The following is a 26,109-nucleotide window of genomic DNA, read 5'->3' as shown; positions in this document are numbered from 1 at the left end:
GGCCTAGTGTTTTGTGACATGAGGCTGAGGTGTAAAGAAGGAGCTACCTGTTGGCCTCACTGAAATCTGAACCAGCTGAACAGATGCAACTGGTCCCAAGGTCAGCACCCGGCTAAAGGCAAAGAAAGTGGGGACATAGCCAGAGCCTGAGGGATACGTGACATTTCCCCATTGGCCAGTGGGGCCAAGCATTCTCCGGTCCCTGACTACTGCCCACCCCACCACATAAAAGTCTTTGAAAGCCCGGGCTGTGAGCTTTCCAGGGCAGCCACCCCTCCACCCTGCCCCCTGGGCCACCTTTCCCCCCACTGGGACAGTCTCAGCTGGGCTGACTCAGGGTCCTGCAGTTGGTCACATTCACTTATAGCTACAGACTCAGAGTACTTGGGACTCAGGGCCCACACCCTGCCCAGCAGGACACTGAATCACCTGGCAGTGGCCACTGCGCTAAGGCAAGGCCCTACACCGCCACTCCCTAACAAGGACAGCCAGGGGAGAGGCAGCCACACGCCCTGTGGCTCTGCCCCAGGGAGGGCGGAGACTGTCTGCGGCTGGAGACCCTAATAAATTACCCTTGTGTTTATTGTTAAACTGTGGTATATTCCCCCTATGTTAAAGCATGCAAGAAAGTATTATTTTAATTTAATGAATTACTACATAGTGGAAACTTGTGTAACTACCACCCAGGACAGGAAATGAGACCTCGTTACTGCTCCAGAACCTGCCCAGAGCCAACCACAATCCTGGCTTTCTCTGTGCTCTCACCTCCTGGAGACCCCCACCCCCCATGAAGCAGAGAGCCTGCATTGTCTGCGTTTGCATCTCATGTGGACAGGTAACACCATTCTGCTTAATTGGTGCGGACACCTCACGCTTCCTGACACAGTCCACGACGGAAAGACAGCTCCTTTCCCCACACTTGACTGTTGCTAACAATCCTGCAGGGGGTGTTTTCAGGCATATCTGTCTCCTGAGTCACACGTGTGAGAGCTTGTGGGCTGGCGCTGTGGAATCCTGCCGTGCGCATGTTCTCACTGGACTAGGTCCCGTCCCACTAATTGCAAAGGGATTCTCCCCACCCCACAGCCCAGCAGCGTGAGGGCACCTGTGGCCACCCTTTTCCCAGACACAGTGTTTTCCATTCCATTCAACGGTCACCGCTCTGAGCATTTTAGTGGATGAATGGATGGATGACTAGAAATCTGTATCTGCCTCCCTCCACTGCAAATGCCCGTGCTGGGCCCTGACCCGGAGAACCTAGAGAGTGCCTCGGCGGTCCCCCCCCCCATCTCTCTCTCTTGCTTCAAGTGTTTGGATTGAACAGACCCATGACACCGCTCCTTCTATTCTCCAACCTTTTTCAGTCGCCACCTTCAGAACCACCTCGGCCTTAGAACCACCTCCGGAACCAGCCAACACTATTTTTTCAGCTTAACTCTTTTTTTTTTTTTTTTTTTCATTTTTCTGAAGCTGGAAACAGGGAGAGACAGTCAGACAGACTCCCGCATGCGCCCGACCGGGATCCACCCGGCCCGCCCACCAGGGGCGGTGCTCTGCCCCCCAGGGGGCAATGTTCTGTCCATCCTGGGCGTCGCCATATTGCGACCAGAGCCACTCTAGCGCCTGAGGCAGAGGCCACAGAGCCATGCCCAGCGCCCGGGCCATCTCTGCTCCAATGGAGCCTTGGCTGCGGGAGGGGAAGAGAGAGACAGAGAGGAAAGCGCAGCGGAGGGGTGGAGAAGCAAATGGGCGCTTCTCCTGTGTGCCCTGGCCGGGAATCGAACCCGGGTCCTCCGCATGCTAGGCCGACGCTCTACCGCTGAGCCAACCGGCCAGGGCCTCAGCTTAACTCTTTATTGCTGAACAACCAAGAGCTCCCAAATTCGTCAGAATTATTCCACCAAGGCAGCAGCCCCATCAGCCGCCTGCACAACCTGCACCTGCAGCCCTCCCACGCCCAACTCTCTCTGGGCTTCTGTTTCCACCCAGCGACAAGGTCTGGAGGGCACAAGCCACTTCCTCCTCTATTTGCCTGAGGAGATACGTGAGGACGCCCAGCATCTCTTGCAGACGCAGAACCAGCGTGGTGGCCATGTCCTCTTCTAGGACATGCTGAGGCCTTCCCAACATGAGTGGATCTGTAGGTCCTGGGTTCAGTCCACATGAACCCTCAGCTCCATGACTTCCAGGAGAACCACTTCCTGGATGAGGAGGTTAGGGTGGGCCGCCCCTGGCCGAGATCCGCAGGCTGCCTAGCCCCTAGGAGGTGCCGGACTAATGTCTCTTCAAATGGCTTGTCCTCACACACATCGAGGAGCCTGGGAACCCAGAGGACTTTGAGGGACCCTCTGCGTCCCCCATGTCTGGCTGCTGCCTGAGCCTCTCCCTGCCTCCGCTAAGAATCCTTTCAACCTCCCTGGAGCCCTCTCTCTGCCCTGGACCAAATGGAAAAAAAAAGCTTTTTGCAGGAGAAAAAAAATGTTTAGAAGTTTCAGAGTGCTGGCTTCCTCTGGGTTCTCTTCTACATCTGCCTTCTCTTTCTCCCACCCCAAGGGCTGGGGTCTGTTGTTGTGTGCTTTGTAACAGGTGAGGAAATGGAGGCCCAGAGCCCCTTGCCAGCATCTCACGAAGAGGAAGTAACCAAGGGGGGCCTCAGACCCCCTTCCTGAGGTCCCGCGGCGGGAAGACCTTCCAGGTCCCGCCTTGGCATCCCAATTCCCCTTCTCCAGGACCCTCAACCTCAGACAGCCCGAGGGAGACCCCTCTCCCTGGAATGTGAGGATCAGGGTCAAAGCTACCCAGGGTAGGTTATTTGAGGCTGTTTGGGCCCCAGCCCCAGGCTGAGGAGCCCTGGGCACATGTGACCCCTTAGAGGCCAACATGGCCTGATCTGGGTTCATCTTCCAGATGGAAGCTCTCGTCCCCACTGCCCTGACCCCTGGCACAAGCACCTGGCCGTGTCCCATCTCACCCATCTGTGCCTTCCTCCCATCTGGGCAACAGCACCCTGGTCACTGAGAGCCAAGCAGGGTGATGGACGACTCGGTGCACTCCTCAGGGGACCCTGCGGTTCCTCCCCCAAAGCTATTCCTGGTCTAGGCGCCTCCCCGCCTTCAGGCCCCCCCCACCTGACCTGACCCCACAGCTGGGAAACATTTGGCTGGGGGTGGGGCGGCCCCTGCCTATATAAGCCTGGACCTGGGTGTCCCGAGCACCCTGGAGGCCCAGACCCTCCACTGCTGACCTCTGCACACCCCAGCCTGACCTCCAGCCAGCCCAGCAATGACAGGAAAAGACACTTCGGAGGCCCCTGCCTCTGGTCCGGAGGACAGTGCCTCTGAGCTGGCTAAGGTGCCCAGAGAGCCCTTGGAAGAAGTGGCAGCATCGGAGACCACGGGGGCAGAGCAGGCTCCTGTGGAAACCCCTCAGGCACCTGCCCCCACAGCCATGAAGCCTGCGCCTTGGAGTGAAGGTGACCACAGGTGGGCAGGTGGAGGGGGGGGCAGGCACGGCCGGAGGATGGGGGGCTCGGCCACACATGTCTTCCTCTCCCTCCTTCTCCCACAGATCTACCCAGTGCCCCGCTGCTGCTGTCCGTGGAGGGTGTGAGTGAGACCTCAGTGACTGTGACCTGGGAGCCCCCAGAGAGGCTGGGGAGGCTGGGGCTTCAGGGCTACATTCTGGAGCTGCGCAGGGAGGGAGGTGAGCTCTTGCGAAAGCCCTGCACGCACCAGGGAGGTGGGCTTGGAACCAGCAGGGAAAGCCCCCTGTTTGTCAGCAGGAAACCCTGCTGTTTGTCAGTCCAGGAGGACACAGAGGAAGGAGTGAAAGCAAGGGGAGGTTCCTACAGCCTCAGGAGGCGCTTGTCCCCCATCCAGCTCTGGAGAGCCCCTGAGTGACAGAACAAAAGATGGGGATGCTGGTCACTACTCTGTGGAGAAGTGAGGGGTGTACCTCTCAGGAGGTCCTGCTAGCGGAGGGCAAGCAGGAGGCAAGAGGAGAGGAGCTGGGAGTGGAGGGGAGGGGAGGATTAGAGACAGGAGGAGAATGGGGACACATTCTGCTGTTCCTTCCACGGCAGCCAAGTTCAGCCTCACCTCTGCCTCTGACCCTGTCTTACTATGTGACCTGGCAAATGTGTCCACCCTCCCAAGTGTCAGTCAACCCACCTCTGGCCACCAATCCAGGACTCTAACATCAAGTGTCTTTAATGCCATTTGAAAATGAGAGGTCAGGGCAAGAGAGGAAGGAAGACACAGGCCCAGAGAGGGGTCCATTTATCCAGATTGCCCACAGCAGGGGAAGCACACAGAGAAGGTGCCCGTGGCCACAGAGCCAGGACCTTGCATCCTCTCCTCCCCAAGCCTCAGAGTGGGTGCCTGTGAATGAGCGGCCCATGATGGTGACCCAGCAGACCCTGCGGAACCTGGTGGTGGGTGACAAGTTCTTCCTACGCGTGGCTGCCGTGAGTTCTGCAGGCGCCGGCCCACCTGCTGTGCTGGACCAGCCTGTCCACATCCACGAGAATATTGGTAAGGCTCCACCTCCTGCTACCCAGCCCTTCCCAGGAATCTTATTTGAGAAATGGAGAAACTGAGGCCAGTGGGCAGAGGGAACAAGGCGGTTGCTTCTCCCATCCTCCACCACACGTGCACAAGCCACATGCCATCATCATCTTGCCTTGAGAAAGTTTCAGGACCCTCAGCAGCAAGGGACCTCCGGAGGTCCCAGCAGACACTTCCCTGAGTGGTCCATCCCCCAAACGTTAGGGGAGGGTTTCCTGATCCCCAAAAATCGAAGCTTGAGCTCCCTAGGCCACCTGCCTCCAGGCCCCTGTGATAAAAGTCGCTGGTCCTTCCTCCTGTCTTCTCCCTCCAGTGGCCGTGACAGCTGCTTCTGCTCATCTGAGCTCATTTCCGGGGGTTTGGGGTTCTGGGTCTCCCAGCGGTTTCAGAACAGAGAGAAGCCCTCCGATCATGTCTCTGGCGGGACAAAGGCACAGGCCCTCGAAAGGCCCACAAAAGCTTCTCCATCCCCAGAGGGCAGCACTGCCCTGGGGACCTGTGTCCCTTGCTGAGATTTCTATTTGCAAGGCTCATCAGCTGCAAACCTGCCTCTACCCCTCCCAGAACCGGTCAGATTTCAGTCTGTTAATGGCAGTGAGTCATTTGCTCTGATCCAAGGTCTCTGGGGACAGCCAGGGCTCCAGTAAAGAGAGAACAGGCCCACAGGTGGCCTGAGGCCTTCTTCACCTTAGTCCTCGCCCGCTCCTCGACCCCCAAGGGGTCCTCACCATGCTGAGTAAGGCCTCCAGAAATAGGGTTCTCACAGCCACAAGAGGATCAACTTTGGACTCAAGGAAATATATCTCAGCCCCAGGGCATGAGAGACGTGAGGCCCAGAAGGAACTTGGGATCATGGGCAGTAACAGTTGGTCCAAGGGGCTCTGGGACTGTCCAGAGGAGCCCCGGCCTCCGTGGCAGTGCCTCCCAGAGCCCGACTCCCACACAGGACCATTCATGCCTGAGGGCGGCAGGGAGTCTTCTCTGTGGTTTTCAAAACCTGAGGATGCTCCCAGCCTTTGACTGTGGGTGGGACATGGTCACACCTGGCAGCCACAGCGCAGACGTGAAGACCTCCTGGGGGGGGGGGGGGACTGGACCTTCCCTGGGGCACCAAGGAGCTCAGATTCTGAGAGGCAGCAAGGGCCCGCCTCTCCCCTGAAGCCCATTGATGACAGACTGAGCTCCCACTGCTCCATTGGAATCCCTTTGGCAGCAGAGAAGGGGATTTCCTGGAGAGAAGAGGGGAGACTGAACCAACAGGGATCAGCCAGGCCCTCCTGGTGGGCAGGGCAGGGTGGGGGCCGGTCCAGGTTCCTCGGCTGCTCAGCTGTCCCTCTTTGGCCACCTGCAGCTGCCAAGCATTCCACCCCGAGGCTCCCAGAGCCAAGTGCCTACACAGATAATCCTCAGAGACACAGTGTTCCTTCTCACTGTCTCCTCCCCTCCACCCTGTGAGCCACCAACTGCAGCCACCTGTTTGCCACTGAGAAGCCCCGGCCACCACCACTCCCAGCCCTGCCCAAAGGCAAGTGGCCATGGCTGCTGCTGCTGCTTTCTGCAGCCTGGCAGCTCCATGGTGGCACCAGGTTAAGAGACAGGAAGGTGGTCTGCTAGCCTGTCACAGACCTGACAGCAAATTTCGGGAAGACGTTCCCAACTGTGGGACTGAAAGGTAGTGGGAGGGGTGACAGAGAAAAAGGAATAGAGTGCTCTGGTGTGTTCTAGGGAGGGAAAAACCTAACCCTCCCATGTGACCTGGAGACACACTGCTGGGCACTTGGGTATCCCAGAGGCTTCTGAGAAGGTCTGGGGCTGCTGTAGGTGAAGGGGCTGGATGAGGAAGCCACATCTTTGCCCCCTTTCTGGGAGTGCAGGCTGGTAGGTGCAAACCCCCAACATCTGGAGCCCAGGAATCTGTGGTTGAAGCTAATCCCAGCCTGGCAGACCCAGGAGCCTAGGGAATGACAGGTGCTCACCTGTTCATGCCACAGAGGCCCTGCCCTCCTGGAACCCCTCTGTCTCTCAGTTCCCCCAAGGGCCTCAGGGGTTTGGGCCCCTGGACCTCATGAGCAAGCTTCGCCCATACACAAGGAGGTAGCCACAAAACACACCCAGGAGATCTGCCTAGCCAGCTACCCTCACCCATCAGCAACCCCGCTGATATGCTGAGCTTAGACTCTTGCTCTGGTGCAGAGGCCCCCAAGATCCGAGTGCCCCGTCACCTCCGTCAAACCTACCTCCGCCAGGTAGGAGAGGCAGTCAACCTTCAGATTCCCTTCCAGGTGTGTATGTCTCCTGCCCCGAGAACAAGCATGGGTGGAAATCAGAGCCCCACCTGCAGGGAAAGGAACAGCCCAGGAACTGTCAGGATCCCTGTTGGGTCGACCTGGGACCTGCCCAGTGGCCCCATCCTCCCTCTGTTCATCCCAGGGCTGGCTGGACACCTGCAGGGTGAGGCTCTGGGCAGCACCTGCGGTTCCAGCCTCTGCTGTCCCTCCTGGGAAGGGCTGATGGGGGCGGCTCCCCAGACACAGCTCCAGAGATCCCAGAATTGGGTGGGTGTGGGGTGCTGGCCCCTCCTGCACATACCCTGAGGGTTCCTCCCTCCAGGGGAATCCTAAGCCCCAGGCCTCATGGACCCACAATGGCCACGCCCTGGACAGCCAGAGGGTGAACGTGCGGAACGGAGACCGAGACTCCATCCTCTTCATCCGCTCGGTCCAGCGCTCAGACTCAGGCTGCTATGAGCTCACTGTGCGGCTAGAAGGCATGGAGGCCCGGGCATCCATCAACATCCTGGTCATCGGTATGCGGCCAGGGCAGGCAGGAAGCTCTGCCAGTGACCCAGAGCTGATGCTCGTGGTCCGGCCAGGGGGGCAGGTCCTTGCGTGTGGGGGTTTTATGATGAGCCCGGCCCTCCACCTCGCTCCCCCTGACACTCTGGTCCTGCAGAGAAACCAGGACCGCCCAGCAGCATTAAGCTACTGGACGTCTGGGGCTGCAATGCTGCCCTTGAGTGGACACCACCCCAGGACACAGGCAACACAGAGCTTTTGGGCTACACAGTGCAGAAGGCAGACAAGAAGACAGGGGTAAGCTGTTGGAGCAGAGTTCTGGGGGGAAGGGCGAGTGGGGGGGGGAGTAGTCAAGGTGTACTGAGAGGCCCGGCCCACAGAGAGTCTGAGTTTTAGTCTGCCTCCTGCAGCTTTTGCAACAAACAGCCCTTCCATCTCTGAGCCTGTTTCCTCCTAAAGACCACACGGGGTAGGGGCATTCCTTGATGCCCTCCAGGGCCCCAGTGGCACTTCTGGGATGTTCATGCATGTGTGAATCATCTGAGCATCTTGCTAAAATGCAGAGAGTGATTCAGTAGATTCAGGGTGAGAGCTGAAATCTAAGAAGCTCCCAAACTGCCTCTGCTGGTCCTGGGACCACATTTTGAGTGTAAGACTCTTGAATTCCCTGAGGACCCCACAGAGATCACCTGAATGACCCTGAGACCCTTTCTCCCAGTTGAAAGTCCCCCTGGCCCAAGACTAGATGCCTCAGCCTCCCAGGGGAGGAGCAGGGTAAGCAAGGAGGCGAGGGTGGGGTGACAGCTGAGAGGACAGAGCCGGGTCCCCACAGCAATGGTTCACCGTGCTGGAGCGCTACCACCCGAACACCTGCACTATCTCTGACCTCATCGTGGGCAACTCGTACTCCTTCCGGGTCTTTTCGGAAAACCTGTGTGGACTCAGCGACTCTGCCACCAACACCAAGGAGCTTGCCCACATCCAGAAAATGCAGAAGGCAGGTGGGTCAGGTCCTGGACCAGGAGGCTGGCATTCACATCTCCACCTCCAGCTTCTCCATGGTGTCCCAGCTGCCCCCCATGAGGGCTTCTCATGGATGCCACTCACCAAAAGTGCTGTCCTGTCCTCATCTATGCACAGCTGTGCACAGGCTCACACACACACACACACACACACTCACGCACACACACACCCATGCACAACTAGGTGCACACACACAACCACAAAGACGTGTATGTAGTACACTGATTTAAGAAACACATCAGAGCAGTACCATGCAAATAACAAGTGCCCCTCGATGACTGTGTGTGTTTATTTTAAAGATGCTGTGTAGTTACAGACATCATAACAGTCATTGGGTCTCACTTGTAGTGTCCCAGGGAAACCAATCTGAAGGACAGTATGAATAGTGGACTCTGGGAAGTTTGCTGATAACATAAACCTCCCAACCCTAACATAATACTACACAGATGGAAAAGAGAGAGCCAGGTATTGACTGTCTCCACAAGGGGCATGACCCTTCACATCCAGTGCGGAATCCCAAACCTTTCTGGTCACCCTGAGTGCTCCAGAGCCCTCCCCCACACAGAATCTGTGTGGGCGCCAGAAGGCTCACAGTTTTTAACAGCAGCCTGAGCCTCACAAAATTAGGAAGAAATGTTTATTTAAAAAAGGAAAGCCAGTCAGATCTCCAAAGACAAACAGAAATGAAATGGAGTGTCTCCAGCTGCTGGCCTCCACCCTCAGCCAAGATGTCTCATCCTCCTGTTCTCCTGCCCACCCTCTCTCTGCACCCTCTCTGACCCTCCCAGGCCTCAATTTCCCTCTGCCTCTTTGAGACATTTCTTTCTCTGAGTTCCCACATAGTGGCCATGCCTGGCTTCCCAAAGACTCTAGGAGCCTGGGGTCTGCCACAGGACTCCCAAGGGGGCGAGATGCTCTCCCATCCTCTAGACACCTCTTCTGCTGGCCATCATCATGTCAGACAGCCGCTGTCAGGAGACCCCCCCCCATGGAAGCTACAGGCATTATTTTAGGAAAAGGGTTGAGGTCAGTCCTGAGAGGTCTCCTTCTGCGACCTCAGATTCACCCCATTTTCTCCCCTGAACCCAGATGTTGAGGTCAAAACTAAAGGATTTGTTCAGAGGGACCTCTCAGAAGCCCCCTCATTCACCCAGCCCCTGGCTGACCACACAACCACCCCTGGCTACAGCACCCAGCTTTCCTGCAGTGTCCGAGCATCACCCAGGGTGAGGAGCAGGGCCTGCTGTGCGGGGGTGGGGGGGCAGGTGGGCTGAGGATGGCCCTGGAGCATTCTGTGCCAGCCAGCCAGCTTCCCAGCCTCCCTGTGACTGTGCTCCCCCAGCCCAAGATCATCTGGATGAAAAACAACATGAACATCCTGGGGGACCCCAAATATCGCGCCTTCTCTGAGCAAGGCGTCTGCACCCTGGAGATCCGGAAACCCAGCCCCTTTGACTCCGGGGTCTACACCTGCAAAGCCATCAATAACCTGGGGGAGGCGTCTGTGGACTGCCGGCTAGATGTCAAAGGTGAGGGTTTGAGGAGGGTCTCTCCTGAGGGACCAGGACCTGATCTGGGGGAGGACAGGAGGTGCCACCTCTTCTGCTGGACTCAAGGCAGAGCTGAGGGGACTGAGTTTATAGTGAGACTTCCCACCCTCGGGAGGTGGCCTCATGGGGACAGAGCAGTGGAGGTCCACCAGGGGGTCAGCCTTGAGCCTCACTGGTTCCTCCACCCTCACTTGGTCCCCCACAGCCCTCCCACCCCTAGCTCTAACCTGTGGGTCGCTTCTATCCACAGCCACACACTGAAGAGCAGTGGAGGGCATGCGGAAGGTAATGGCGGACCTGCTCCCTGGGCGGGGGCAGGGCAGGGGTGGGTGAGAAGGGGAGGTGGCAGTGAGCTCTGGGCACAGGTCTGTGGCTACACACAGTCCTGGGGCTGCTCCAGAGACACGGAAACAGCTGGCAGGGGGCACTGCTGATGAGGTCTGGAGGGCAGTGATGCGGTAGGTAGTCTAGTCCTGGCTCTGAGTGACCTTAGGCCGGGGCGTTCTCTTGGACTGTTTCTCGTCAGAAAAGTGGGGACAACAACTCATGTCTGCCTTGCCTATAAGGTGGTCCTGAGGCTCTGGACAGTGAGGAAGTGGGCAAGCTCACACCTGGGCCAGGAAAGGCTCCCCTGCCCACCCCACTGCCTCAGCCCAGTTCAGCCAACACCCGTGCTCACAAGGCACGCTCTCTGCCAGGTGCTGTGGGCCTGAGGGGTCAGGGCTGCCAGGCCCAAATCAAGCTCCACGGATGACAGCTGACGGCTCTGCTTCCTTGCTGGCACCAGCCTAGCCTCCCTCCCCCTGGGTGCTGGAGCCCAGTACCCAGCAATGGGCCTGGCAGGCCCCAGGACAGGCTTCCCGGGCACAAGGGCACTGGATGGTGCCGGGTTGGCATGCCATTGCACAGAGTTGCAGGCTGGGCAAGAAGCGGTCAAATAAAGGTGTGTGGTTACAGTCAGGCCTCTGACAGTGATCGTCATCGCGAGGGGGAGGCACCCTGTCACTGTGAAGGGGTATTGAATGCGTCACCATGAGAGGATCTCCACAGATGACACCATAGGAAGGTCCAGTGGGAGGGACTCAGGAGTCATGGGGACTTTCCTAACATAAGATTTTTCAGGGTCTTGCGTTCATCTTCACGGCTGGCTACCCCCCCCCCATTACAAACAGACACACCCTGCCCTGGAACACCCCCCACTTCTCAGAGCCACCCGGCTGCAGCCTCCAAGCAGAGGCTGTCTGTCGCCCTAGGGTGTGGAGGTGGATACCCAGCAGTGTGCTATGTGGGTTCACAGTCTTTTATTAGTCAGGTGGCCTCCCTGGGAGTCCAGGCACAAACCCATCCCTGAGAGAGGAAGGCCCTGGAATCCAGCTCTGGAGTCGCTATTCACACTCAGAATTCCACTCCCCCCTTCAGCGTCTGAAAAGCGGCTCTGGCCTTGACAGGGGGTGGACTCTTCCCCACGCACCCTAAAAACCTTGACTGCAGCAGAGCCCATAAAAACTGGGCGAAATGGCAAGGGGCACTGAGGGTACTGAGAGGACAGCAGGATCTTCTCGCCCGCCCACCCTCTCAGGGGCGTGGCCTCCTCTGCCCTACACCTGCCTGTCATGTCTCATCCCAGCGCAGCCCACAGTCCGCCATTTCCCTCGTCCGCCCTTCACCAGGCAAGCACAGTGCTCCCAAGAGCTGGCATGTCTCCATCAGGCCCAGAGCAGCTGAGATGGGCCTTACGTAGAGGAGTCCAGGCCCATCTCCAGGCTGGTGGCCAGGTGACAGGTCGTCAAGCTCAAGGGGTGCTCAGTGCTTCCACCTGGTGGCTGCAGAACTGCAGGACGCCCACACCACCAGTCCACGCTTGCTCCCGAGGCTCCCAGCCCCTCCAAAGGCTGCTGCCGAATACAGCAGATGGTTTCTGGACTGACTCTTTCTGCTTCCCTCTTAAGGACAGTCCTGGGCTGCTCAGAGCCACAAGGGCTGGCACGCTGGCACCCAGAATGGCTGGGAGCACCCAGCGTGGGAGGTGGGGACCGAGGTTTCTTCCTTTTGCCCCTCAGTGGCTCTGGACACCTTTCCCTACAGAAGAGTAAGCAAGGCCAAGGCATCGGTTTCTCTCCTTCACTCATCTTGGAGGGGATCCCCTTCTCTCCTTAAGCTTGGTCTCAAGGCGGCAGGGCCACAACCACTAAGACCCTGCCTGCAGGGGCTGAGCTCGCCCTCCCAGCCCACGAGCCTCCTTCGCCTGCAGCTGGAGCTGCCTTTGGTGGTCAGGCAGGTGAGGAGGCTCAAGCCACTTTTCTCTCCCCCTCAGGTTACCCGGTTCCTTCCCCATGGACTGCCCCCAAACCTCCTGCAGGACCCAGAAGCACAGGGCACCCAGACCCAGCCGCTGTGCTGGAGAAGCTCACGGAGACGAGTGGGTCAGTGGGAGGTGACCCTGAGCCGAGACACCGTGTCTGGGCAGGTGGAGCCTAGTCCTCTGGCCTCTCTTCCGGGGGGTCCTTGTCAACGGGCGGTGCCGGCTGGCAGCAGAAATGGTCATTCCAGATTTTGAGGAAGGTGACCCGAAACTTGTGGATGCGGAAGGCGTAGACGATGGGGTTCATGGCCGAATTGCCATGCGTGAGGAAGATTGCAATGTAGGTGAGGATGCTGGGCTTGTGGCAGGAGGGGCAGAAGAGGGTGATGCAGTTCAGGATGTGCAGGGGCAGCCAGCTGAGCGCAAAGAGGAAGAGGATGAGGGCCAGTGACTTGGCGATCTTCAGCTCCTTCCCGTAGTACTTGTGTGGGTCACCGCCGGAGGCCGACACCTTCTTGTTGAGCTGCTTGCGGATCAGGTAGAAGACCTCCAGGTAGATCAGGACCATGAGCAGCAGAGGCGGCAGCACCCAAACGAAGAAGTTGAAGTAGACCATGTACTCCATGCTGATGACCTTCTCAAACTCACATTCAATCACGGGCTCGCCCACGCTGCCATTGGCTGCCCAGGCCTGCTCTACCGCACGTAGGTTGTTCCAGCCGAACATGGGTGTCAGGCCCACCACAAAGGAGAGGACCCAGCAGCCAGCGATGGCCACTGCAGCCCTCCGGGTGGTCACCACCGTCTTGTACCTGGGGAAAGGAGGGCAGAGTGTGAGGCCCCTTGGAGGCTCACCCAGCACCCCAGGAGGAATGACAGGGGGTGTGTCAATAAGGTTTGTGTCACACTTATTGTTTACAGAGCCTTTTTACATTCATGCTGCAGGGAACCCCATAACCTGCTGTGAGGAACCCCAGTTTCACAGATTACAGATTCAAGGCCCGCCTGCTGGGGCCCCTGGGTTGCGGGGAGTATGGGTCTTTGTCTAAAGCGCTGGGTTTTCAGGCTCTGACATTTGAGCACACCCAGCAATCTGCTGGCTCATCTCTCAGAGTGAATGATGAAAATCTTAACAGGAAGCAAAGGATGCCTTTTAGGAGTTTAATAAAATTACCAAAGTAACAATCACCCGGGCACATCCCCACTGGTAACCCCAACACTGTTTCGTGAAAGCTCTTGTGGGGAGGGAAAGCAGAGGTTCTGAGTGGTCACGTGAGTGGCCAAGGTACCTGGAAGGTGGCAGTGCTGTCCTGTGCTTCCCACACATGTCCACACTGACCACACAGCCGCTGTGAACACTCCGCACTCTCTCTGGGCCAACACAAGTCTCAGAAGGCACCCACAATCCTCCTTTAGGCTCTGTCCACATTCCTTGGCCACTTCCTCACCCATTTCCTCTTCCTCACCTGCCCTTCCTTGTGCCAGTCACTGCACAGGGCTTGTCTCCTAAGGGCTTGATCTCAAGAGCCCACTCTGCACACTCAGGCTACTTGGGAACTATTCTAGGAAAGAAAACTGATGCTCACTGAGCATCTCCTGCGAGTGAGGTGCTGAGTGCTGTCAGTCCCAAGCACAGCTCTCTGCTGGGAGTAAGGAGAAGGTCCTGCCTCTGTGCAGCTCACATTTTGGGAGAAGACACAGATAACACAAAAGTCAAGAGATGAGTCAAGATAACTAGAGGTTATAACATGTGCTTGAAAGGAAATACAAGGGACAATGTCAAGGGGCAGGGATACCGAGCTTTTGTGTGCCATGACACGCAGACAATGAAAGCATGTGGGTGACCCAGAACCTGAGGAGGAGCCCATGGCTGGTGACAGCGCTGCACCCCCACTGAGGCCTGAGGTTCCCACATCCCCACTCCCCTTTCAGCAAACCCTGCCAGCTGCTAACGCGTCCTCTGGTCACACACGGGCCTTGGAAAAGGTGCCAAAGGCTGGGCTGCCGGCTCTGTGCCAAGGAGCTAGCTCAGCATACCAGCTGCCCAGTTGTTATTTTCCAAAGCGGCTTCCAAGACGGACGATGGGTGCCCTCCTGAGCCTGTAAACAGCCCATGGGTGTGAGAGGAGCTTCTTCTGTCCCTGCCTGAGACTCTCTCCTTCACAGCAACGATACCTAAGGTCTCTCTCCTCCCAGACGCCTTTCCATCCATCTTGGTGCACTTCTGGGAATGAAGGGAATGTTTGGGGTGTGGGAGAAATCAGGCCGTCTCCCCACCCCATCCACAGAGCTAGCTAGATGGGGCTTTGGGAACCTCCTTTCCAATTTCCTTATCCTCCCAGTGGGGACACTGAGGACCCCAGATGACTCCAGTACCTTTGCTGTGCTGCCCCCTCCCCTACCTTCTGTCACCAAAGCGCCAAGGAGCCCTGAGAGCTGCCCAGTTGGCTGCACCTCCTAAGGTCCCTGCTGTGACTGAAGCCTATTCCCCCCTTGGGGGTCCCTAGCAGGAAAGTCCAGCCGGTGCATGTGCCCCAGGTCTACAAGCTACTAGAGCAAGTCTTCCTCCTTAAAATGTGCCAGTGAAATGAACATCAGAGGGCAACGACCAGAAGAGATAACGTAAACTGTTCTGTAAACACTGCTGTATTCCTGTGCCTGGGCTCCCACACCCACAACAACTTGAAACATTCATATCTGGAAAACCTCTAGTCTCACTGGACACTGAGCACACACAACCTCTGTAAACACCTGGATCGAGCTCCTTCTTGATGCCCTTGAGGTCTCCCAACATTCCCTGGTTGAAGCTCTGGCCAAAAGTCTGTGGGGCCAGAACAAAAGAGCACAGACATCCGTCTCCAGGGCAGCCTCAGCTGCCGGAGGGAAGGAGGCCAGGGACCCCCACCAGCTGCAGGGTTTGTGTCACTTATTGTTTACAGAGCCTTTTTACATTCATGCTGCAGGGAACCCCATAACCTGCTGTGAGGAACCCCAGTTTCACAGATTACAGATTCAAGGCCCGGAAAGGGCAATGAGGTGCACCCAAGTCTCCTGGCGCCAAGATCAGCTCTCCTCAGGGCACAAGGCTCACTGTGGCCTTTTAGGTGAGGGATGATTGGCAGATTGAGAATGTCACTTTCCTACAAGCTTTAAAATGTAGATATTTCAGCCCTGTTTATAGAGAGTGCCACCAGAGATGGGAGAGTGGGCAATGGTGACCCACCAAGAAAAGAGGTGGGCACTGACAGTGTCCCAGGTAGGAGATGGGGAGAGGCAACGTCTAGTTAAGAGAGGTGCCCCCCACCCCCTCCCTTCCTGACTTCCTGGAGCCCCTGGGTCACCGCATTCTTGGGGCTCCTCCAGGGTCAGGTCCCAGCAGACCCTGCAGCTCAGGATATCAGTTTCCATCTGTTTTTCTTGCTATTTTCTCCATGGTGGGAAAGGGCTAGACACAGGACCTCGGCTGAGATGGGGCAGCTCTCACAGGCTGCCACCAGGGTTAGGGAGCAACTCACCTCTCCTCCACGTGGGAAAGAGAAGTAAAGGCTGCAAGTCCTGGGTGCACATGGGGTAGGGTATGTTGAACGTGCCTCTGACACTCAGGGAGGTCCCCCCAAATTGGGGTGCAAGGCCTCACCACCTCCTGGACTGTGCTGGGAACTAGCCAGAGAGACAGCTGCCCATAGGAGTGAGCGATCTCAGACCAACTCAGTAAGGGTGGCCAAATGGAGGCAGGGACGCCCCATGTGGAACCCTGTCCACAGGTAGCTCCTCAAAGTGACCAACCTCACGCCACCTGCAGCTCCTCCCCCACGGAGTTCAGGACCCACTATTGGTAAGATGGTCCTCAGGGTTGAGTTTCCCTGAGTTTTTTTAAACCAAAAATAGCCTGCCCTGGCCGGTTGACTCAGTGGTAGAGTGTCAGCCCGGCGTGTGGATGTCCCAGGTTCGATTCCCGGCCAGGACACACAGGAGAAGTATCCATCTGCTTTCTCTCTCTCTCTCTCTCTCTCTCTCTCTCTCTCTTTCTGCTTTCTGCAGCCAAGGCTCCATTGGAGCAAAGTGGCCCGGGCACTGAGGATGGCTCCATGGCCTCCGCCTCAAGCACTAGAATGGCCCCAGTTGCAACAGAACAACAGCCCAGATAGGTAGAGCATCGCCCCCTGGTGGGCATGCCAGGTAGATCCCGGTAGGGTACATGCAGGAGGCTGTCTCTCTATCTCTCCACTTCTCACTTCAAAAAAAAGAAAAGAAAATAGCCTGACCAGAGTATTGGACTGGGACACAGAGGACCCAAGTTTGAAAGCCCAAGGTCTTGAGCACGAGTTCATCCGGCTTGAGCATGGGGTCACTGGCTTGAGTGTGGTATCACAGACATGAACCCATGGTCACTAGCTTGAGCCCAAAGGTCATTGGCTTGAAGTCCAAGGTCACTGGCTTCAGCAAGGGGTCACTCACTCTGCTGTAGCCCTCCAGTCAACACACATATGAGAAAGTAATCGATGAACAACTAAGGTACCACAACAAAGAATTGGTGCTTCTCATTTCTCTCCCTTCCTGTCTGTCCCTATCTGTCCCTCTTTCTGTCTATATCACACACACACACACACACACACACACACACACACACACACGAAAGATAGCCTGGCCTGTGATGTCACAGTGGATAAAGCATCAACCTTGAATGCTGAGGGCACTGGTTCAAAACTCCGGGCTTGCCTGGTCAAGGCTCATACAAAAAGCAACTACTATGAGTTGATGCTTCCCGTTCCTCCTCCTCTTTCTCTCTCTCCTCTCCCTAAAACCAATAAATAAAATATTTAAAGTGAATGAATGAATGAATAAATAAATAAAAGCAAAGATAACACCAGCTCCATGGCATAGGTTCATCTATTAGTCAATATTTCTGCTGAGGACAACAGGAGAGGACAGGTGGCGGCTCCGGCAGCACAGACTCTCAGTGGTGGAGGCTGAGCTTGAAGAAAAGGTGGAAGGGGTCCTTGCCGATGAAAGGAGCCTGACCAGACGGCAAAGTCCTTCCTAAGTTCCAGACTGAGTGCCTGGGCTGAGAGTGCAGGCTAGAGGACCAGGTAGAAACCCTACATGCCAAGAAGGCCAGGCAGAGGGGTTGTAGTGGAAGGGGTTCTCGAGGCTAAGGGAGGGGGCGTTAGAAAACAATGGCTAACTGATGGATAAGAGCAGCAGCAACAATGCCAACAGGGGCTTACATTTCCATTGCCAGGCACTGACTTAATAAACAGCCCCCTGCATTTGGTATCGCTATGACGACTATTCTTGTTTCCAGTTGCAGACACTGAGACTCGGACAGAATACAAACCATGTGCAAGGTCATTCAGCCAATGAGAGACAGAGATGGAGTTTCTGAGACTGGGATCTGTCCAAGTCCCAAAACCCATGCTGGACTGGCTCTGCTGCTCCAGGAAGCTGGAGGGGGAGGGGGAGTGGAAGGGGGTGGGAGGTGGGCCGTGCAGAAGGGGCCACGGCAGCCTCACCTGCACAGGAAGCTTCCTTGGACTGAACAGGTGTGAGGATGGCATCAGACCTGCTTGGGACCCTCCCTCCGAGCCTGGTCTCTCAGAGCCTTAGACTGGTGTGTTCATGAGCTTCCCAGCTGCTCAGCCTGTGCTGTGGGTGAAACCAGGCAGACAGAACTCCCCCTTTATTAAACAGATATTCATAGCACCGCTGGGCACCAGGTAACAAGCACTAGGGCTGAAGAATACTGCAGACAGAAAGGTAATGTTCTAAAGGAAATAGATACATAGACTCCTAAATAGTTTATTTTCACACAATAAAATAAACAGGATCCCTTGAGAGCAGGTGTCTGGACAGAGAGTGCTGCCCCTGGGTCAGGTGGTGGGAGGAGACACTGACAGGGGTGGGGGGTGGGGGTTGAATGATCAGCCGGAGGGCGGGTAGAGACTGCTTTGCAGAAGGTACCAGCCCAGGAGGCACTGAAGCCAGAGGGGCTCTGGGAGCAGAGTAATCAGTGAGGGAGTAAGGGTGAATGTGGGTAGGGGGTGGGGTGTCACAGATGTGGCCAGGGATAGTCGCCCAGGGCTGGGAGGGTCACAGTCAAGGTTCTGGGCTAAGTGCAGGGGAAGCCACTGTAAACACAGGACTAATTAATCCAATTTCTGTTGCTAAAAGATGCCTCGGGGCACCGTGTGGAGAACAGGCCGTGACGAGGCAAGGGAGCCACAGGGAAGAGGTCAGTTCCCACAGGGAGGCGGTGGCGGCAGCGGCAGGAAGAGGTGCTTGGCTTTGAGATGTATTGGGGGGGCGAGGCTGAAAGTTTAAATGTCCAGGGGAGAGAAGGGCCATGAGGACGCTCAGGTTTGGATCCTGACTGCAGCACAGAGTGTGATGCCATTCCCGGGGTCCCAGACACTGCACACTAGGACAGGTCCCATACCTTCCAGTTGCACTGCTGTGTCCCCAACACCTAGAACAGTGTTCAGAAGCTGTTGGTTCAGTGAGTGAATAAATGCACTTAAAAATGGATAAGTAAATTATACATTATTTTTCAATTGTTTATGATTTAGTCGATGATAAATACAATATACTCAATGATAAAATTAAGATGATTTAGTCAGTCATTTATGACTGATTGAGACCTCCCCTGTGAGTACATCTCAGGGAGAGAGAGATCAAGTGGTAGCTGCTCCAATAGAGAAGGTCAGGTTGCAAGGACCAAGCCAGAGTCCTGGATGAGGAACATCAGCCCAGATCACTTCCCAGAGCTGGGAGCTATGGAAAGCCTGCCCTGGTCCTGCCACGGGAGGCCGCTCTGACCAAGGCCTCTTATGCGAGGTCTGAGCCAGGGCCACAGGCCTCTAGCCAGCTCCAGCACGTCCAGCGCAGCCCCAGCCCTGGCTGCCCCTGCACAGCATGACACCAGCAGAGGCTCCCCGCCACTTGTAGCCCCCTGAAGTCTTCCTGGAGCCCGGAGAAGCCAGGTTTCCATGTCCAGCCAAATCCCAGCAGAAGCCACAAGCATGTAGCCCCAGCTCCCCCTCTGTCCAATGCCTCATGAATAGGCCCCTTTTCATGGATGAGATCACTTCTAGTCAGGGGTCCACTATGCATGGGGTGGGGGCTGTTCCTGCCTCTACCCTCTGAGAACACTCAGAATGCCTCAGTGCCAAGTGGACATAGGGCCTCGGTGAAAAGGAGCACCTGAGAGGAGGTGGGCGTGGAGGCCCTGAAGCCCCTTTGCTGAACCAAGAACTGAGGTGCAGAAGGGCTGGAGCATACTGGTCCTGAAGCCTACTCTGTGTCACTGGGGGCATGGAACTGACGGTGCCATCTCCCCAGCTCCTGAGTCAGCTGGGTTCATGAGAGGCACTGCAGTGCCACAGAGAAGAGACAAAAGCCAGGATATTTCTTCCCTTCTCTGCTGCCAATGCCAGCGGGTGTCAGGCAGCAGTTATGTCTCCTCCTTAGCTTCATCCCCCACAGTCCCTGCTGCCAGCCCTGGGCTCCCGGCCCTACTTCTACGCTGTGTCCCGCAGCCAGGGGTGGGGGTAGGGGTGGGGGTTGCTGTTGCTGATCCCTGAGTTACCTCACTGTCCCGTCAGCCTTGTCAGGTGCTTCATCACCTGAGTGACCAGCTTCTGGTATTACAGGCGTTCAGTTTTAACACCTAAATGATTTCTCAGCTCCTGGTTGGACCCCAACAGTTCAGGAGTGACACTGGAGCAGAAAGAATTGAGCATAGTCATCACAAAGAACACCCTGCCAGAGAGAACCGACCAGCCTCTTCACAAATGTGTGTCGACTCAGAAGGAGAGGGAGAGAGAGAGAGGCTCTGCACAGTGGGTTAGAAGAAGGCACGGTTTGTGTGAAGCCAGGGATGATATAGTGTCCTGCCAACAGCTGGAACCAGGTCAGTGTCCCCAAAGCCTGGCTGTCTGTTTTCCCAGTCACTGGCTCCTCACTCAGGCACTGGGCACCAGGGCTGGGCAGGGGGTGAGGGGTCAGCATCCTCTGCGTCCTGCAGCGTGGACAGCACAGCTGCATCTCTGCTTTTCTCCTCCTAGGCATCTGAGGAGAAGGATACTCACTGCTAGGGTCCCTCCTTCCTGCCTCCCTTCTCAGCAAGGCTCTCAGCCAACGGTAACGGTAACTGAAAACTTGGATCACAAGACCAGGGAAGTAAGGCTTTCAGACTATCAAACTACTTCCTGCAGAGAAATTCTTCCTCCCAAAGGAGAACAGGAAACAAGATACAATCAAAGGCACTGGGCATACTCCAGGGACCAAATATAAACAGTGAATTTGCCCAGAGGAGTTTGGGCGAAGGGCCCCAAGAGGAACCAAGACATCTGGATCCTAATAATCCTTCTTTGAATCTTGCTGCTTCAGGCCCCTTTTTGTCACCCACCACCTCGGAATATCAGTGTCCTGCATCCCCAGAGGGGACCCTCTGAGCCCCAGGGCCAGCCTGCAGAGCTGCCCCAGAGGGAGGGACCCTGAGCTCCTTGAGAGGAAGGAGCTGAGTAAATTGATTAGGTTATTCTGTAATGGGCTTAGGAAGTAGCCCCTGGTCACTTGCTGAGGACAAAGAACTCCACAGGCTGCTGGGATGGCAAGTCTCCCTGAGCTTCACTCTCCCACTCTCCCTGCTCCCGATTGAGTTTCAGATCCCCTTCCTGCAGAGGAAACAGCTCCTGCCCTGAGGCGACCCTCTGTGGGAGGGGAGCAGTGCCCCAGAGCACAGGGAGCCCTCCAAGGCCACACCCAACACTCCCCAGTCACACACTGCCCTGGACTCAGGGGTTCTGTGTGCCTGGTCCCTGGTCCCACTCTTACAAGAAGGGTTTGGTTTGCTTAGAGATTCTGACCCAGAGGAGTCCACAAGGGAGTGGGGTGTTGGGAGGGAGGTTCTCAGATGCAGGGGAGGCACCCTTTTTAAGTATGTTTGTCTGCAGCCCTCACCTTTCCCGAGTCCAGGCATATAAAAACGTCACACACAGAAGACAGGACGCCCAAGTCTGTAACAACTTCTGAAGTAACAACTCGAGTGACCAGAGAAGCAGCCAGCTCTCTGACTCCCAAGGACAAGGACGAGTGCTGCCCTCACATCCCAGGGGCTGGCGGTTCTTGAGGAAGAAGAGTCCCACCTGAGCAAGACATTCAGGAAAGTGTACCCTGACCTCAGCATCTTGGCTACCTCCTGCACTCAGACGTGACTCTCCAGCTCTAGGGAAAGCCAGGATGGTGTAAAGACCAAAATGAAATGGCCCACCTGCTGTGGGTGACTTTCTGACTCATCAGGTGGGATGGAAAAAACCACTAGCGAGGACTCAGTGACCTGTAAGTGGCTGCGCAGCGAGGCCTTCCTGGGCGTCCACAGTGTCAAGGGATAAAATTCCTTTCTTAGCGAAGTGGAAACACTTGACTTTATGGGAAAGGACTAAACCATAGTTACTGACAGGAGGTGGCAGACGGTCCTGCAGCCTAACCAGTGCCCAGGAGGGAGCGGGAATGTTCAGTGTTCTCACATGGGGCAGGGCCAGCAGACAGGGACCCAGGCTGCCCAGACAGGAGGCTGCGTGCAAAGCAACCATGTCAGGATGCCAGGATCAGCCTCCTACCTTGAATACCTCGTGTTGGTGTTGGGAGACCTGAGTCCTGGTCCAGGCTGGGAGGGAGGAAATGAGCTGGTTTGGTGATGCTCCCTACCCTGCCCCGCTGTGGGGCATCTGTGTCCTCATCAGGATGGTGTGGGGCTGAGTGAGGTACTCTCACGTGTGCAGGCCTGGCTCCCTCCAGACCATCTGGGTACTAGCAGAATGAGGGAGGAGCCCAAGGGTACATCAGTTCCCCAGAAGGGCATCCTCCATCCAAGGTGTGCAGATCTAGCTCCTTGCTCATGGGGGGGGGGGGGGGAGGATGGAGAGAGAAATATCTATGAAGTCAGTGGAGTGCTATGGACTCAGGTCTGACTCCAAACTGAGGCTCCACCAGCCAAAAGCCCATGCTTCCAGCCAATCATAGCTCCTTGTCCTGCGTCTCGTCCTCACCACCATGAGTGGTAGTAAGACTTGCCTGGTGGGCTCCCTGCGGCCATGAGGCTGGTGCAGTGGCACCTCCCCCTCTAGGTGGACAGTAGCAACTGGTTCATATTGTTATCACCACCCGAAGGACACCCCTGATTGCTTTGGAAAACACAGTCAGCTCCTGGAGAGACACAGACAGGATTCAAGAACAAAGAAACAAGAGTTCCTTGTCTCACTTTGGGAGGCTGTTCACGTGGCTGCAGTATCTGCTTTGCAGCCAGCTCCCCCACCAGACTCAGCCTTGGTCCCGAATCAGTCTGTGTTCTCTAATCTGTCCAACTCATGTCTGAGTCAAGGAGGGCACTGGGTGGCCCAGCACCTCACCCTCCTCTCTGCAATCACAGGAGAGCCCTCTTGGGTCAGGGATGGGTGTGGAGATTACAGACAGGGCGCTCAGGTCCTTTCTCCCACTGAGCATCTTCTGGCCCATCTGGAACCATGGGTGACTCAGCCACTGCCGGCTGGAGAAACCCAGTGCCCACAACATCCCCACTCAGTTCTCTGTGCTGCCTAGGCCCTCGGGGCTCCCTGAAGCTCATGGCATCCAGCCCTGTACTCTGGACAAGATGCATCAGATGGCAGAACATGGAGGGAAGGTAGAGAGGACAGGAGAGTGCCCACCTGAGACACGTTTCCAAGGACAGAATACACCTACTCATGCCATCACTCACACTTTTACTTCAGAAAGTCCTCCCTGGGGTCTAACTTCAGTGGCTCCTGCTACATCGCAACTCAGGGGCACAGGGGAAGAACCCAGCACACATCTGTTACCACCTCTCCCTGGTATCTCCTCATGTTCTCTCCCTTCTGTTCAGGACACATGCATCCACCGAACCCCAGAGCCTGCAGCCCGCAGGCACATGGACGTGAAGTCACAGGCCAACAAAACCCAGGAACCAGTCCTGTGGCCCTCCCCACCCTGCCCCTCCAGTCCCCTGGCACTTGCCCCAGAGATGGACTGGGGGGTCGAGGAACCCTGGTGCATTGGGTGGTGGGGGGCACAGGCTTGCCCAGGTGGAAACAGCCTGGAGCAGGATCCCCTTGTGGGACAATCAGTCAAATTCTTTCTTTTCCTCCCTGAACGTTTAACTGCAAGTACCCAGAGGGTGGGACCAGCTCTGGTTCAATGTCAGTTCCTAGCAACCACCACAGTGCCTGGCACATAGTAGGCACTCAGTAACATTTGGAGAAGGGAAGAAGATTCAAACATAATGTTCAATTAAAACCAGAGTGCAGAAAAAGAGGGGCTGGGGAGGAAAAAGAACAAACCTAATAAATAGAAAACAGTTGCAAACATGAGAGATGAACTCCATGATACCAATAATCATTTTCAATGTGAGAGGAGGAGGAGGAGGAGGAGGGCCAAGGCTTCCTGCTCTTCTCCACAACATGTCTCCTGCCAGCAAACAACACGTGTCTCCCTTCAGACGCACACAGATGGGAGCCTCCATGACACCTCAAGGTTTCCAGCCCAAGCTTCTGCCTCAGTCTCCAGCCCAACACATTAAGCTACTTCACTAGGGGGTTCAGGCAGGAGCGTAATCTTAGTTTATCCTACTACAAACCAGCCCTCTGATCACTGCCGCCCAGTGAAGCTGGGAGCAGCCCGTGCTCCTCTGGGGGTGTGGCCTGCACCCCTGAACCAGCAACATGGAGCCCACAGCATCCCAGAGCAGGGCCTTTGAAGGGTGATCAGTGGAAGCATTCTCAGTCAGTTCTCCCCTCTCAGCAAAAGCCCTATAAGTACTCTCTTGTGCCCGGACCCTGGACCGGGAATCTCAGTGATGGTGTGGGGTGAGGAAGCAAGCTGATTAAATCAAAGCCTTTTTTTTTTTCCATCCACCATTCATGAAAGCTTGAAAGTGCAGAGCTGGAAAAAGAACATCAGCTGCAACAATGTCCTTAGGGACTGAATCAGGCAGGAACCAGGCAAGACAGCACTGCAGCCTCAGGGATGGGTGAGGGGGGCTCCAAAGTGCCTCCCGCCCCACCTGAAACCAACACCTACAAAGTGGGCCATCGGAAAGGTCTGACTGGAGACTCTGGAGTTACCCCAGGATGAGGAGGCAGAGCCGAGCACCAGCTTTCAGTCTCCTAAGGCTCGACCTCCACACCTGTTGCTAGCCTGACCTCTGACCTCAGTAGGTGCTGGCCGCTTCTCCACCAGAGGGTCACTGGCTGGCCAGAAACAAACATGGATGGTCTTTTTTTTTTTTTTTTTTTTGCATGTATCTATCCAGTTTTCTTTCTTTCTTTTTTTTTTAATTTATTCTTTTTTTTTTTTTTTTTTTTTTTTAGAAAGGAGAGGGAGAGACAGAGAGAGAGAGGAGAGACAGAGAGAGAGAAGGGGAGGAGGAGCTGGAAGCATCAACTCCCATATGTGCCTTGACCAGGCAAGCCCAGGGTTTTGAACCGGCGACCTCAGCATTTCCAGGTCGACGCTTTATCCACTGCGCCACCACAGGTCAGGCATGGATGGTCATTTGAATAACAAGTTTTGACTCAGACCCAAACTGCTGTCAGAGGATCGTGACACTTCTTGGAAGTTGTTTCCTCATCTGTGACATCTGCCACCACCCCCCAGGTTCCCAAGGTCACCAGCTACACCTCTCCACCTCTCCTTAGGAGACCAGTGACTAGCTCAAGGACATGCAGCTGGTGGCCGAACAGGAATTGCAACTCAGGTCAGAAGCCTCCAAGGTCCTGTTTGTGTGTTTCGGAGAACTCCCGGAAGCCCTGAAGACAGAGGCTAGTCTCATGTTCCCTGTGTCCATCACGGTGCCAGCTTCTCAGGGCCCAGTGCATACAGCTCTGCCCCTCATCTGGGGAGGAGGCTGACAGCAGCCCAGGAGGAAATGCTGGTCTCAGATCATGCAGGAAGTGGGACCGCGAATCTTTGCCAGGCCCATAACCAATCTGCCTGTGGGACAGCAGCCAGCACCCAGCAGCACAGATAGAAAGGCAGGACCAGGATGGGAGGCGAGTGGGCAGGGTGCACAGCACACTGATAGGGTTCAGGAAGGTTCAGAGGGTGCCCAGGGCCACAGCAGGGCTGCCTGGTTGGTGCTGGTACTGAGACTGACCCATTCTCTCTTCAGACGGCCCTTCTGTGGAGGCAGAGGGAGCCTCCCTGAGCCCATCTCGAGTGCTCAGCTCCATGGGCCTGTGTGGTTATTTCTGCTGGCTGCCATCATGCCAGCAACACCTCCAGATTCAGCTTCCCTGCACGGTGACTAAGGTGGCCGTACAGCTGGGAACAAGCAGGCCTGGACCCAGAGAGGAAGTGGGGGGCGGGGCACAGCCTGTGCCCACCAGCAGCTTCGGTCCCAGCTGTCATCCCCTCAGCTCAACCCGTGTGCTGACTTCTCTCATCAACTGCACAAGCCAGGAAGCTCCCTGAGGACAGCGGGCGTATCACTCACTGCAGCTACTTAGGTACCTGCCCAGCAGGTGCTCAAATCCCATCTTTGCTACTTATTAAATTATTTTCAAGTTCTTTGACTTCCTTGGTTCTCAATGGCATTATTTGTAAAATGGTGCTGACACCAACCTTGCAAAAATAAACAAATCTAAAAAGGCTACAGAGGAGGCACCAAAGCTGCTCTCACGTCAGGAAATGGCCAGCGTGCTGGCACCCCTCCCAACCAGACAGCACGGGAGTTTCCCAGGACCCCTCATGCCAGGCAGCCCCCAGGCTCACAAACAGGCTTGAAGCAGAAAAGGAGGTGCCCCTGGCACTGTGCCCAGCACAGGGACAGGACACACCCTCACCTGTACACAGGGCTCTCT

At 56.1% G+C, this 26,109-nt stretch overlaps 3 protein-coding genes across 9 annotated transcripts in view; 2 read left to right on the top strand and 1 right to left on the bottom strand.

Annotated features, from left to right (window-relative positions):
* Positions 1-3,243, top strand: part of CHI3L1 (chitinase 3 like 1) — a 93,879-nt gene extending 90,636 nt beyond the window's left edge. Inside the window, 2 exon segments of the mRNA XM_066252735.1 lie at positions 2,730-2,803; positions 3,146-3,243. Coding sequence (XP_066108832.1) covers positions 2,730-2,803; positions 3,146-3,243 — 172 coding nt within the window.
* On the top strand, positions 1,883-12,411 carry MYBPH (myosin binding protein H). Of its 5 annotated transcripts, none has more exons than XM_066239696.1 (11): positions 1,883-3,472; positions 3,568-3,702; positions 4,365-4,532; positions 6,759-6,847; positions 7,176-7,371; positions 7,518-7,657; positions 8,193-8,361; positions 9,473-9,609; positions 9,726-9,912; positions 10,184-10,218; positions 12,248-12,355. In XM_066239696.1, the coding sequence occupies exons 1-10, from the start codon at positions 3,283-3,285 to the stop codon at positions 10,192-10,194; spliced, it is 1,422 nt and encodes a 473-aa protein (XP_066095793.1). In that variant the 5' UTR covers positions 1,883-3,282; the 3' UTR covers positions 10,195-10,218; positions 12,248-12,355. The 5 variants fall into 5 exon arrangements, with proteins under 5 accessions (XP_066095793.1, XP_066095785.1, XP_066095763.1 ...); XM_066239688.1 differs by lacking the exon at positions 12,248-12,355 and adding an exon at positions 10,632-10,745; XM_066239666.1 differs by having other exon boundaries at positions 9,726-10,218; positions 12,248-12,411.
* Positions 12,408-26,109, bottom strand: part of ADORA1 (adenosine A1 receptor) — a 27,212-nt gene continuing 13,510 nt past the window's right edge. For all 3 annotated transcript variants that reach the window (XM_066239726.1, XM_066239717.1, XM_066239710.1), the window contains one exon: positions 12,408-13,047. In XM_066239726.1, the coding sequence (XP_066095823.1) occupies positions 12,408-13,047 (640 nt within the window). The remainder of the gene's footprint in view (positions 13,048-26,109) is intronic.

Source organism: Saccopteryx bilineata, chromosome 1 (assembly GCF_036850765.1).
Source record: "Saccopteryx bilineata isolate mSacBil1 chromosome 1, mSacBil1_pri_phased_curated, whole genome shotgun sequence".
Lineage (NCBI taxonomy): Eukaryota > Metazoa > Chordata > Mammalia > Chiroptera > Emballonuridae > Saccopteryx > Saccopteryx bilineata.
This window is presented reverse-complemented; position numbering and strand designations above follow the sequence as displayed.